At 32.0% G+C, this 15,258-nt stretch overlaps 1 protein-coding gene across 4 annotated transcripts in view; it reads right to left on the reverse strand.

Annotated features, from left to right (window-relative positions):
- Positions 1-2,041: 2,041 nt before the first annotated feature.
- CWC22 (CWC22 spliceosome associated protein homolog) overlaps positions 2,042-15,258 on the reverse strand; it is a 63,722-nt gene continuing 50,505 nt past the window's right edge. For all 4 annotated transcript variants that reach the window (XM_081262262.1, XM_081262259.1, XM_081262260.1 and 1 more), the window contains exons 14-20: positions 14,712-14,772; positions 11,655-11,732; positions 10,827-10,979; positions 9,093-9,220; positions 7,532-7,633; positions 7,218-7,438; positions 2,042-2,885 (exon numbers count right to left, since the gene is read on the reverse strand). In XM_081262262.1, the coding sequence (XP_081118388.1) occupies positions 2,299-2,885; positions 7,218-7,438; positions 7,532-7,633; positions 9,093-9,220; positions 10,827-10,979; positions 11,655-11,732; positions 14,712-14,772 (1,330 nt within the window). In that variant the 3' untranslated portion in view covers positions 2,042-2,298. The remainder of the gene's footprint in view (positions 2,886-7,217; positions 7,439-7,531; positions 7,634-9,092; positions 9,221-10,826; positions 10,980-11,654; positions 11,733-14,711; positions 14,773-15,258) is intronic.

The raw sequence follows: 15,258 nt of genomic DNA on the forward strand, positions 1-15,258 counted from the left end.
CCCACTCATTTTCTGTGTAAATACCGTAATACAATTTTTAAAGAAATTATAATAAATATTATTATAGGTGGGATGAAAGAAATCACTTAATAATGCACCAGTCAATGAGCCTGAATGTCCTTCTAAGTCTTTGCTATGTAGTGGGGGGCCCCACGGTGGGGAGAAGACAACTATTTGTTCTGTGCCCATTTTGTGTTATATACTAGTATAGGCCTTTTGACTTCAATATCTCATTTAATCATCACAACTATGTAAGGTAGACAAGGTAAGAATTTTACAGATGAATTTGAAAGTGAGAGAAGGATCACACAGCTGCTAGATGCCACAGCAGATAAACACTTCTTTTAAGCTTTTATCCTTTACACCTGTTTTGCAATGACGCTGATTGGGGTTAAAAACTGGCCTTGGGAGTTAAGAATTATGAGGCTAATTAGCCTTTCTGGACCTTGGTCTCTTCTTTTGGGAGACAATGCCAATTCTTATAGGGTTGTTTATTTAAATTAGTTGATTTGTTCATTCATCCGTCCAATTAGGCCATGGAACAAGGAAGGGAAGAAATGGTGGTGGACAGAGGTGGTAAGAAAGTCAATGGATCAGAAGTTTGGATGACGTGAAAGAATTCTTAGAATAAATAGTAGTATCAAAACAGGTGATGTGGGGGATGGAAAATTCACTTTTGTTCACTGTTTTACCTGAAGTACATAGAACAAACCTAGGCATATAGTAAAAGTTAATTTTAAGTTATATTTTTAAATCAATTCACTTCAATAGCTTTTTAAGGTCTTAACTGAGGCATGGTAGCACATTCCTGTAATCCCAATTACTTAGGAGACTGAGGCAGGAGAAAGGCAAGTTTGAGGCCAGCCTGGAAAAACCACAAAACACAAAACAAAATAAGTATTAAGATCTTAAGTGCTCAGAAAAAAAAAAGTTTCTTATTTTTCACATTTAAAAGTTATAAGCTAAAGTTAAAATAAAGAAAGTAAACTAAGATTTCTAGTTTAGATCAGCACTCCTTTAGGACTCAAGAACCAACAAGCTCCTTAAATCTAACTGCTTAGCTAGTTCTGTGAAATGCCTGTGATGATCTCTTCTGAGACACTCATCACCTGGCAACCATCATAGTAGAGAAACGCTAAAGAAGAAATCTTTTTCTAAGCTACTGTATCCAATTAATATTTTTTTGAGGGGAGCAGGTAAGTTTATTTACATGGACTTTATTATTAACTATGCTAAATTTTAAATAACAAAAATGAAAGACATTTTGAATCTGGGGATGCCTAAAGGCTAACATTAAGATGGTGGTCCCAGTAGTCTTGAGCCCAGACATTGACTAGAATGGACCATATCTACTTTTAAAGCAGGGAAGCACAAGAAGTTCAGTTAGTAAATAGAGTTAAATACTTGTCACCAAATCTAAGATCTCAGAGGTGATATTTTATTTCAATGGTAATAAATAATATGGTCACATAATAATTAGTAAAGTTACAATGATGGGAACCTTAAAAAATCTTATAAAAAAGTTGGAATTATATCATAGGCTTTTTGCATATCTCATGACCATATGTTTTTCAAAGACATATTAATCCAAATTAAATACACATTAACTCACCAATGATAGAACTTCAGGGCTGAGAAATAGAAGAGTTTTAATTTAACATATGTGGTAGTTCAGAGAGAAAGAACTGTTACCAAACAGAGAAATAATTTTACATAATATAGCCATGCATCATTTTAAAGACTAACAAATACTCTGCTTCACCAAAATACTTGAGAAAAAAATTACACATTACCTAATTTGTTTGACATAATATGAAACTTGTAATAAATCCTCTACTCTGAAAAAAAAATGTGGTAACTTGTAAAAAGTTCATAACATTTCATTACTAAAGTAAAAATACTAAATTAAAATGGTTCATCTATTTTGGTCTTCAGTGAGACACAAAAAGCCACTAATAATTATAGTACATTTTTAAGTAACTAAAAACATTATTTTCAGGAAAAACTATTTTGTCAATGAAAAGAAATCACTGATTCAATAAGCATTTGATCATTTTATTCACAAAATATAAGTAAGACTTAACATCCTCCTTCTGTTGAGACTTTTCTCTCCCAATAATTTTATGTGGAGGGCCTTGAGATATATCAATTACAAAACATGTTGAAAACATTTTTAAAATTTACAAATACAAACCAGTACTTTATACAAGAGTTCTCTACAAAGTTTGTTAATCAATGTAAAAAATACTTTGTTTGAACTGAATATAAGGCATGTTCAGTTTATGTTATTCTGTAGAATCATTTTTGCCTTGTTGGAGATTTTTCTCTTCGCCGGTCCTGATTTTTCTTTGATTCTCTGGAATGTTCAGAGTATCTCCCAGATTTTTCCCATCGTCTCTCGGCACCATTCTGATACCTATCCTCATCACTTTTAGAGCCTGAATGTTTTCTATGCTTTTCCCTTGACTTTGATCTATCTTTTCTTCTAAAATTTTCACTGTCCTGATTTTGGAGTCTGTGTTTCTCATTTTCAGAAAAAGAATTTCTTCTCTCTCTTCTCTTCTTTTTTGGATCACCACGTCTATTTTCCAAATCAATGTACATGTCCTCATCTCGGTTATTCCCAACTCTACTATAATTATTTCCATCGGAAGGAATACTTCTGTCTGACATGTGTTTTGTGATGGGATCTCTCCAATTCAAATCTCTTGAATTTTGACTTCTTTGTTTTTCTGACCTTCTTTCTCTCTCAGTCCTTGTTTCCTGGTGCTTTTGTTCTGGTCTTCTTTCTTCTTGTCTTCTATCATTTGTTTGTTGGTTCTTGATTGATTTATCTACTTCTTTACTTCTAGTCTTCCCTTGTCCCTTCTTTCTTACATCTTTAGCTGCATAGGTAAAATGAAATATAGTTACTTTTTATTTTAATCTTAGTTCATAATTTAACAATAACATTTACTGATACATCATAAGTTTCTCAGTCATATAACTGAATGCAAAGTCAAAATGAATAGAAAGTCTGATGATAAACAATAATTTACATGACGAATAATTTTTAAGAATATACAATATCTCACAATTAGTTACCAAAGCACTGTTTCATACTCAAGACAGTATGCAGAAACTTTATATTCTATAGCAAATGCTGTAGAAGTTTTTAGGAAGTGACTAGAAATGGTACATTTCCACACACACATACTTAATGACAAAATGGAAATTCCAGCCGATGTGTATTATGTTATATGAAATATCATGACAGGTCCCCCAGTACATAATCAAAATACAGTGATTACATTCCCTAGCAACATTATTTCCTAAAGGTGAAAGAATGGTACAACTGGGCTTATATAACAACATCAATATGTTTTTCAAATAAAACTCTTTTTTCTATTAAAACAATAGTTCTGCTTTCTGGTGCTATCAGAGAGAGGCAATAGGTACACCTACAAAGCCTTGGTTTCTGAAACCACTCTTCTAAAAACTCTTGAACAATTCAATTTTACTGACATAACCACAAATATAAATACAGTAAAAAAACTCACCATTTAAGCTATAAAGAAAATTTAATCACCTTACCTGTCTTAATTTGGGTACATAAATCAAAACTGCTAAGATGACTAAAATTTCTTTCAAAAATTTATATATATACAGAAAGAAGAAAACATGGAAGAAAATTGCCTAATCTTGCTCAAAGTCTACCCAAATCTTGTTGAGCCAAATGCCTACCCCTGGCACACAGTATAATCAGTTGATTTGCCACTAAGGACTTATTTCTCTGGTTCCTTTCAAACAACTCAGCTGATCTGCAGCTACCCCAGCAGAAGCCATCTGGCCCTGTACTAAAATCAATGTCCCCTCCTGACCCTGCTCTATACCACTCCCAGGGCTTTGCTGACGCTGAAACCCAGCCACATAATGGTATGCCATCCCCTCTCCCTCTGCTATGTTTGCTTTACAATTTTCTAATATGAGGGCAGTTCATTCTGCTTTTAAGCTACTAAACATATTATTAATAAAACAAAGTTATCTACTAGAATTATATGGTAAGGCAAATTAACATTGAACCAGCAAGCTTCCTTACTGCATCAGTTCATGCTGTGTTGTCATCTGTTCTCAAAACAAAGACTATGAAATAAATTTTGTAGAATTAAAAGAGGGAAATGTTAAATGAACAGTGTTTGTATATTTCAATTCAAGAATAAAAGTTTCTATTAGCAAATGGAATCCTGCTCTAATAATACAAAACACTGAGAGCCCCACAATTCTGGATGTCACATATTATGTGACATACACAGTCTATGTAAAACTATAGATACTATATATACACATAGACTATGAAACATAGTATCACATAATCTATGTGATACTATGTGAAACACTTTGAAATAAGCTAGAAAGGAGAACATAGATCAGCTTTCTGATATAAAGCTCAGGAATAAGTGCTATCTCTCTGAAATATAGCATGAAAATACACAGGCACGTGCACACACATACCAAACAAGAAATAACATGCATTTTAGATAAGCAGACAATTCCCAACCAAGACACTATAATGCATGAAAGCAGAGCTGATCTTGGGTGAAACAAAATAGATCTTTTCAGAAAATATGAACTAGAATTAAACTTTGAAAACATTTCACTACAGCATTTTCATTTCCAAGTAGGATAAAGAAGATTGTAGAAGACCTGTGCTCCTGCTGAAAACAATTAAAAATACCAGATAAAATTTAAAATCTTCCATTTAAAGGCACTGAAGATATGTAGCAACTGTGGCGCTATAACAGAAGTAACTCTTAATTCCAAAGGTGACATAATTTGAACAAAATGAAGTAACAATATTGGATTTGAATCCATAGATTAAGATAAAAATGCATGAGTCCATACTAACCTAAAAATATGGTTGAATTAAAAAAAAAGGGGAGGGGGTGAGTACAACTCTTTCTTACACAACAAATCCAGTTACTAAATGTAGGAAAAAAAAAGAGAGAGAGAGATAAATAGAAAAAAAATCATCATTAGCTAAAACCACAGTAATAAGTGTTGGGGACAAGACCCAACAACGGTTGCCAAAATTAGTAAGTGAAAGCTGAAGGAGAGATTTGCATAGTATTAAATCACTTCCCTATAAAATATTAATTTAATAGAGAAAAATAGTTTCCATGAAGACATCTAGTGGACATCATCTCAATTCGGCAATCAAGGTTAATGTCACTAAAATAAAACACTGATATTATAAACCCCCTAACAAGGTATACAAAAAATAACACACCATTTCTATAGTAGCCTTGCCAAAATGCCTACTCTCATTCTAATCATGAGAAAACTCAAATATCTATTTTGAGGGACTACAAAATAAATGAGCAGAGGATTTCACAAGTGCCAAAACCATTAAACACAAAAAGTCTGGGAGGTTACAGTAGAGGAGAATGCAATGAAATGCAAGTAGGATCCTGAAAGAAAAAAAAGAACATTACTTTGCTGGTTTGTCATCAATTTATGTACATTTTTTACCTCTGATGACATTCAAATAAGATCTGAAGTTTTGGCTGGCAATATTTTTAATAATATTCCAAGGTGAATTTCCATAGTTCAGTTAATAACTAAAACTATGATAATGTCAGAAGTTAACATTAGGAGGAGTTGGATGCAGATTTCTCTGTACTGTTTTTGCATCTATCCTATAAGTCTAAAATAATGCAAAATAAGAAGCTGAAACATTAAAAGGCACCAGGGAATCTATGAAGAAATGAGGACTAGAAAGGCCAAAACTTGAGAACGCAGAAGCACAGAGAAGTAAGCTGACATTCTATAGCCACTTTCTCCCTGGAAGCATCTGTTGATGGAGGGCTGCTGCTGAGGGAAGAGACAGAAAGACAGCAGGGTCCTGGCAGCCTGATAGGACTGGAGAAAAAGGACTGGGGACAGTGACTGGCAAGACATATATATCCAGAATAAAGAAGGAACTCTGTAAATCAATAGGAAAGATAACAGTGTTTGAGCAGCCATTTAACAAAAAAGAAAATATCCAGATAGTCAATAAAAAACAAGTGATACTCAACTTCATTAGTGATTAAGAAAATGCCAATCAAAACTAAAACTACAATGCAATCCCATTACATACCCACCAGAATGGCTAAAATGAAAAGATGGCCAATACCTAGCTGGTGAGAGTATAATTTAAAATAATAGATCAAAAAATGGCAGTATTTACTAATCAAATAAATGCACATCCTCCAAAAGTGATTCCATGTATAGGTACATACCCAAAAGAAATGTGTACAGATGCTATTCAACTTACAATGAGGTTATGTCTTAATAAACTCATTGTAAATTGGAAATACTGTAAAATGAATTTAATATATCATAGCTTAGCCTAGTCTACCTTAAACATCTTCAGAACACTTACATTAACCCACAATTGGGCATTGCAAAAAATATTATACCACATATTGCTTCCTGAAAAAAGATCAAAATTTAAAATTGGAAGTACAGTTTCTATAGAATTCATATAGTACTGGCATCATTGTAAAGTTGAAAAATCTTAAGTTGAATCATGGTAAGTCAGGGACTCTTTGCATACACATATGGTCATCAACGATGCATAGAATATTTGTGAGAATATTATTTGTAAATCTAATGTCCATTAAGTAAAAAGGATAAATTATAGGTTGTGACACATTCACAGAGTAGGAAACTACACAGCAATAGGAACGAATGACCTATAAATGCAATAATTTGGATAAATCTCACAAACACAAAGAAATAAACCACATGAACTTCTAGATACTGGTAATTCTTGATCTGAGTGCTTGTTATTTGGGTGGGATCTCTGAAAATTCTCACGGCACATGAGGAATGCACTAAATGTGTGATACCTGTCAATTACTAAAACAAATTTTTATTATTAAAAGTGAAAATCTACAGCCCCTATATAAAAATTATGAATGAAATTTCAGTCAACACTCAAATAAACACTTGCCAAGGAAATATCTTCACTTCTATAAAAAGAACTCCAAAATATAATTTCAGCACTATAAATGCTGTAATGCACTACAGACAACAACAGTAATAGATCATCATTTATAGTAATTAATTGTGGCTTTTAAACAATCAAATTCTTAAACTAAATAAGCAATTATAAGATGTTATTCTCTCATAAACATTACTAGAGATACACTTGTTAGAAAAAAGCAGAATGAATTATGAATGGGCTTCAGTACCTGAGGCAGAGCTCTGACTACTGGTAGATGAAGAGTCACTCTCCTCACTAGAAGACTCTGAACTGCTCTCGCTGCTGTCAGAATCAGAGTCAGAGGAGTCAGACTCAGAAGAGGACGATGCTGAAGATGAAGAAGTCAGGGAGGATTTATTTTGCTCAACATCTGGTTTTTGTGCCACAACAACCTTTGGTGTATTTTTAAGATGCTCACGAAGTTCATCCCTAATTAGAAATATAATCTGTTAAATTATGCCTCAAAGGCAACTGTAAGATAATTTTTTAAACTGAAAATAAAATTCTGAAAATTATCCTTACGTTAAACCTCCAAGACCTATAGAAGTAAAAAAGTTGATGGCAAACCGAGTATTTCTTGGATTATCTCGTGGTAACAATCCTTCAAAGAATGGTTGTAGAGTTCTAAAACAATAAAAAAGCATTAATAAAAGAGAAAAAATAAAAATAGAAAATTCGTATACAGTCATTTTTCAGCCTACATATTAAATTAGTAAATGAAATGAATAAGGTCAAGTACTAACTTACTCAACTTGATTTCTACAACTATACAATTAAGATTAAAAACTTTTTTATATACACACTAATACAGAGACTAAATATAAACACATATAAACAAGCACATACACATATGTGTGCATATATGTTTTAATATGAATATAGAAAATTAGAGAAACTTCTTCTGTTTTCATACATACACTATATGCATACAAAGCATCAAGCAAAACATAGAGGAAATAGGGGAAGTAGTCAACAAAGGGAGAGAGCAAGGATGAAGACTGTATATAATTGCTTTATCTATGAAGGGGAACAAACAGAAAAACATTAACAATACAATTCGATTTGGGACATATGGTTGTGAGCTCCACATTGCATGACAATCCAATGGAATCAGGGAAAAGTGTTTCCCAGAAAAAGGTGTTTCATAGAATAACGTAAAATATAAGAATGATTAAGCATCTGCTAGACAGGTCAAGCAGAGAGGGACTGGGAGCAGCAGAAACAGAGGTAAGGAAGCATGAAAGAGCCAGACATGCTTAGCAAGCTTGGCAATATTGGTGTGATCACAGTACAACTTGCTGAAGAGGAAATAAATGAGTCTGATAAAGTAGACAGGCATGAAATAAATATCTAAAGCCAAAAGAAGGAGGAACTGGTCAAAAACAGCACGAGAAACCCAGTATAGATCTTAGTGAACTGTAACTCTGGAGATGCAGGCTGGGGAGGACACAAAGACTGACAAGAATGAAAAGAAAGGCAGGATCTACATGAGCAAATGGTTTAATGGGGCAGAGACGTGAAGGAGCACGAGAACTGAGAAAGACTAATGCATTTGGCAAGTAGTCACTGAGAAATTTCAAAGGACAGTCAGTAATGTGAATTAGTAGTTGATCTAACTGAAAATGAACAATGTGAATAAACAGGAAATAAGAAAGTTGAGCCAGAGATTACATAATAGTCCTAGAATAAGACCCTGGTTTTATATAATAATCTGAAAATTACCTAATATTTATTTGTATATAAATACAACTATTCATTCATAACAAAATATTATTTATCATTTCAACACCCAAAACTAGGGTAAAAGTGAAAACAAAAACTCTAATTCTCATCACTGAAACATTCCAGTAAACATGTAAAAATAATTTTGTATATTCCAACTAAATTAAAAGAGGCATGATTCTGTGTTCTTACCACCTGAACATTTTTAGTTGTCTTGTGCCACATACCAGCAGATGCAGAGGAGACTGATGGATAAAGAAAGCCCTGGGGTGATTAACTCATAACTGTTTTACAACCAAGGGCGAATTGTCTGCTAACGTGGGCAAACCCCTCAAGGACAATAAGACTAAAACATACTTACTCATCCTTTAATCTTGCATTAAGTTTAGGAAGGCCCATGTATTCACACAGTTCCTGGAAAAATATTTTGACAAAAATTCTACTAGATGATGTAGTAGTTTCTTCACTCAGTTTTATACATTCTAGAACCTGAAAATTAAAATAGTAATAGATGATTTTATTATCTTTACTGGTTTTTAAACCGATTTTATTGGTTTTCAAAAAGCAAGACAAAGTGACTAATAAATTTAAACCTCTCTTGAAATTATGATATTTTCATCTTCAATCATAATTATATCCAAATATCTTCTCTTATGCTGACATGTATTATTTCTTGGCAAAGTTAAGACTACTTCTCTATACTAATTTTTAAATGTTAAGATGCTGCAGAAATAGATTTCATTTTCTTCCTTGTGTAATGTGCTTTTTATAGCAGGGAAGATATGCTGCTTGAGCACATAATGTTGAAGATATGCTGCTTGAGCTCCTAAACTTCACTCAACAAAATATGGTCTGTATGCCACTTAGAGCATAAGGCCATAGTTCTGTACAGCACATAACAATACACAATAAAAGTAAAGACAGAAACAATGATGGTATATTCTGAACACTAAAACTGTGGCTTAAAAACTGAAACTCAAAGACATAGTTTAGGGGGGAAAAAATGAAAGTAATCTCCAGTTTTTATGGGTTATGTGTTCCAGGAGTCCATCTGTTAGTCAACTGTTCAAAACTTGATTTCATTTTCTCAAACTGGCAAACAAGGAAGTAAAAAATTACTATGATTAGGCAGCTGGGTTGGCTTACAAATGCCTATTAATGTAACTGAGTATACTTGGTATGTAAGGTACCACAAAAATTATCCAATGTTTTAAGATCTGTGCTGCCTTATTCTATCATTATGTTATTCTATCATATGTTGCTCCTCTCTTTCAACCTGGATACAATTCCTTTCTTTTTTCTTTTTAAAATTCCTTTAGTAGCTTGGCTTTTAAAAATAATCTACCACTTTGAAATCTGTATCATTGCCATGGATATATCACTCTTCTATTATATGGTACACTTGCATAAAGCTGGAACATTTCTAATTCACTTTGACTGATAAGCACCTCTCATGACTGGACCCATAGGTGGTAGCTAAATGATGGCAGTGAATGAATAATAACTGTACAAAAAAAAAAAAAAAACAGCTAATAAAGACATTCAAATTTTCAATTCGGTGCACATTCCCTCTTAAAGGATATCTTTCCTTGTTGTATGACTACAGGATCTCTCTTCTATCCCTTACCCAATGTCAAAATGTCTGCTCAAAAGAACAGATTTTGCTATCACAATCATTTCTCTCAAGTCCTAACAAGAGGAACCATGGAAACTTACTCTCTCAGAAAAAGGAACAGTAATTCAGAGATACATGTGCTACCAACATGGGGGGTATGTATTTCTCTCCTTTGTGATGTGAGTATGTGTGAATGTATGTGTGCACAGAAGATGAAAATATTAATATTTTCTCCGAAAATACTGTCATCACTATTAAAAGCATCTGACTGTTATATATCAAGGATATTATTTCTTATACTTTTGTATTATTTAACTTTGCTTTAATCCTGTTACATTAACATAATTTTAAAGATAGCAGCCAGAGTAAAGGTATTCCTTTTCATTTTAATGCATACTTCTTAATAAAATAAATATGGTCACATATTTGAGAATAAAAGGGAATTAGGCAAGAAGTATAAATATTGACCCAACAACTTACACTCCATGGAAGTGAATCAGTGTACAAAAGGTGAGCAAACATCTTAGCAACATTTCTCAATTTGTTTGTTTCCAAGCGATGGATTGTATCATACTGCTCTTTGAATATGCTTTCAAAGGATTCCATGTATTCCTTTTTAAGCATGCAAAATCGCTAATAAGTAAAAAATTGAATGTTAATACCAGCAAAACTGAATGTCAATACAATTATGAACACATTAATATTCTTAAATTTATTGAATCAAAACTAAGTATTTTGTGTATCTTCAAAAAGTCTTATCACTAAATCTTTCTACATGATGTTCAAAAAAAAAGACATTATACACACACACACACACACACACACACACACACACACGTTTTCTACCCGGATTTAAATATCCTAAAACAAAATTAGACATGTAGTTGATCTGAGACACAAACATTTATATACTGAGAATATATACTTCTATCTCTATAGGTGGTTTGGAATAAAAATTACTTTAGATCATGATTTTCTGTGATACCTGAACATGTTCTTGACTTCATTAACTGATTTACAATTTTGAAAAGACATTATATACTTGTCCTCTATAGAGAAATTGTTATAAAGCATGGAGAATTTCAAAAAGTTCTTGAAGGATGATATACAATGTTAAAGCACTGCGAATCTGAAATGGGAATAAAGGAAGCTAAAGATAGTGGGAAACCTAAGGAAGTAAAGAACAATTTGCCTTTAGCGAAGACACATTGTTACATTAGACCAGACCACAAAGCAGAACTATTAATTTACTATGTTGGTGGTCAAAATTCTGACCCTTGGTACTTCTATTAAATTCTTAGAACTCACCCCAGCTAGTAAGCCAAAAAATTTTTCATATGTTCTTTGTTGGGCACAACAATCAAGTATCATATTGCAGAGTTCTTTCTATTTAGAAAAAAAGAAAATTACATTAACCATTTGAAACACAACAGATCTATGCTCCATAATAATTTCTCAATATGATAGTTAAATAAGTTTAAAAAACTTTTACAACTTTGTAAACTTTTAAAAATTATAAGCTTAAGCAAAGACTGAGGGTTTTTTGGAATAAGCCTTTAGTCTAGCTGATAACATCTATAGCCATTTATGCAAATTAGATTAATTATCTCAGGTAGAGACCAAATAAACTGCTAAAAGGAAATAGAATTTTTAAAATATAGACTCACCAACACAATATCTAACAATTCAATTATATACCTCCAAAAGATACAAAAAAAATTGTTAAGAAATAAATGTAGGTAATATGGATAAGGCAGAACATGATGAGTCTTTTACAGAAGCACAAATGGGTGTGACTTCAATTTTAACTTAAATGACCCTCGGGATGATACAGACATATGTATTTAAAAGAACAAAGAAAAAAATGCGCATGGCTGAAATTTTTAGCCTCAAAATAAATGCTATGCATATAGATCTATCTATAGATGGATCTTGATAAATAGGTGGAATCATTCTGTAACTGCTGGAATATACTGTCCAATCACCTATTTGGATACCTTGAAAACTTCTGTGAAAATTCTGTTGATCTAATGAATGAATAAGTCCCTGATCAGAAAATACCACATCACAAATGTTTCGACTGAATTGCAGATTTTAATTAATAAATGTGATTTATTAATTCCTGAAATAATCCTAATAAAATATGTGTTGACTGTAGCAATTTCACAGATGAAGAAACTCAGGCAACACAGTGAATGGAGACAAAATAGGGAGAAATCATTCTCTGACCACCACTATAGAACTGTCTAAACATTAGTTTTTCATAATAAAACATTTATTAGAAAGTTTAAAACATTTTTTCCAAATATAGTAACTAAAATATATTTTCTCTCTTTAAATAGAAAGCAGACCTATGAAAATGTATATGCTTTCAACTAATTTTTAGTTTTTTTATATTTTCAGTTAACAATCTTGACATTTTGTCAAATTTAACTACACAGATACGACCTAAATAAAAATCGTAAATATTCTAAAAATTACGTCAATAAGAATTTATTGTATACACCTATATGTCAGAGACTCTAGGGGGAGGGTCTCAGGGTAAAGAGACAAAAAGGGAACCCTGGAGAAGCAAAGAACATATGTTACAAAATTCTACTACCCTGCATGATAGTTTATAGCTAACTGTGGGCTATTTAAATGACTTGACAGGGCATAATATTTTATATAGTACTACACTAGAAGTTCATAATCTGCCATGAAACAATTACTCCAATCCTCATTTTGAAACATAGGAGTTACTTTCAAATGCCATTATGTTGCTAATTTTTTTAAATACAATATCATTCAACAAGTTAACTCAACTAAATGTTTATAAATGAGTTGTGAAAGGTATACTTTACCAAAATTTCACAGTTCTGAAAATTTATGAGGCTTTCCTAAATTCTTCCATGTTAACTTGATATATTACAATTTACTTTAAACTTTTCCTACCAACATTGAGTTTAACAATAATAAAGCAGTTAATCAGGTTTTAAACAATAAAACATGATAATATGCTGAGAGCATTGCTAACAGTACCACTTGCAAAACAAATTATTTTCTTCCCCAGGCTAAATGCAATTATAAAAGTTTATTCCCTATGGCTTATAATAATTAAATATTTTAACATTTCAATTAAATATTATAGTGATCTTAAGAGTCATTTGAAAATAAATACACTCAGATGCTTCAAAATATCAAAATATGTTGAGGTTGGTGCTAGAATAACTACCGTGTGGATTAATATTAATAAAATTTATGATATAATTATACTCCTCAAATCATGTAATAAGATCATACAGTAATTTTAGTGTCAATTATAATTTTAAAAGCTAATTTACATATTTATTTCCTTCTATGGATGGCATATCAAGTACAGTATAAATAGGGACACTTACTATATATTGTTAAACAAACTGAAGATTTTTTTTAACTTCAAAGGAATTCATTTTACTCAAAATTCTATACCAAGTCATGTTAAGAATGAATCATGTTTAAAGAATTAAGACAAAGAACTTTTTATCTAAAAGTGACTTAGCTCAAATAATCAAGAAAAGCTAGAAGAGCTAGAAATTTAACAGCCTTTTAGCCCCAAACACTCACTGAAGCATCTGTACTGAGTCTACCACTTATATAAAGCAAGGTATGAAAATAAAAACCATCAAAATCTTGGTTCATGTTCCAAGGACCTGAAATCTACACAGGCAGAGAGCAAGTGAAAATAATTTAAAACAAATTACAAGATAATCTATTCGATCTAATCTTTATTATCCAGGCATTAGGGTTCAGAGACTTTGAATAATGAAGTATACTGAGAGAAAAAAAAAAAGAGTATCTTGGGGGCTAAAAGAAGGCACCAAGTGATTTATGATTCACTTAATCCCTGATACTTTGCAGAGTATTGGACATACAGTATATGCTGAATACATTTTTCTTCAATGAATTAATGAGTGAAAAAAATAATAGATTCTTCTGTATCCATTTAGAGCAATGCAAAAGTGTGATCTTTGTAATCTCTACCACAAAAGAAGGCATTTGTTCATAAAGAGATGGACCAAATTTCCTACTATATTTAAGTTACAACTTGATTTATAGGCAATCATTCAGAAATCCTACATCAGGTATGGTATTTTCAGAGAATCATCCTATTTTTCCAATATTCCATTCAAACATCCTGTTTAATTCAATGGAGTGAATAGCATACATGAAACACCCCCAGGACTCCTGAGCTTTGAGTTATTAGAAAATTACAGAAAATGTACATTTTAAAAATAAGTATTTAGCACTGTGTTACTATTTCAATTTATAAAGTCTATTTATTGCCTTAAAGATTTTCATAACCGATATGAACGTTCTACTGAGAGAAAAAGAATGTTAACATACTGTTTGACTTTCAGGAAACTCCATTTTCAGCAGTTTGTGAGCACATTCTTCAAAATCTAAACTGGAAATAAAATGGTAACAATAGGTAAAAGCTTACAGCAATGAAGTGTACCACTCTGTCATACGGGAATACTACTATACTACAGTTTTGAATAAACTCTTTTAACTGTTATTGCTATTATTTTATTATGCATATAAAGCCAACATAGTTCTAATTCTACAAAGAATGTAGCACCAATAATATACTATGTAATATGGATGGAACCTTTAATTATGTTAAGTAGGAGGTGGCCACAAATAAAAGGCCACATATAGTATGATTCTATTTATAAAAGTATTCTGAATAAGCAAATCCATAGATATTAGAAAAAAATTAAGGGGCTAGGCAGTAACTGCCAATGGATATAATAGATATTTGGTTCTGGAGTGAAAAAACTGTTCTGGAATTAGTGATGATGGTTGTACAACTTTGTGAATATACTAGAACAACTACAACATACTTGAAAACAAGGAATTTTATTGTATATGAATAAAATTAATTTTAAAA

The sequence above is a fragment of the Spermophilus citellus genome (assembly GCF_964194105.1).
Source record: "Spermophilus citellus genome assembly, chromosome: 11".
Classification (NCBI taxonomy): Eukaryota; Metazoa; Chordata; class Mammalia; order Rodentia; family Sciuridae; genus Spermophilus; species Spermophilus citellus.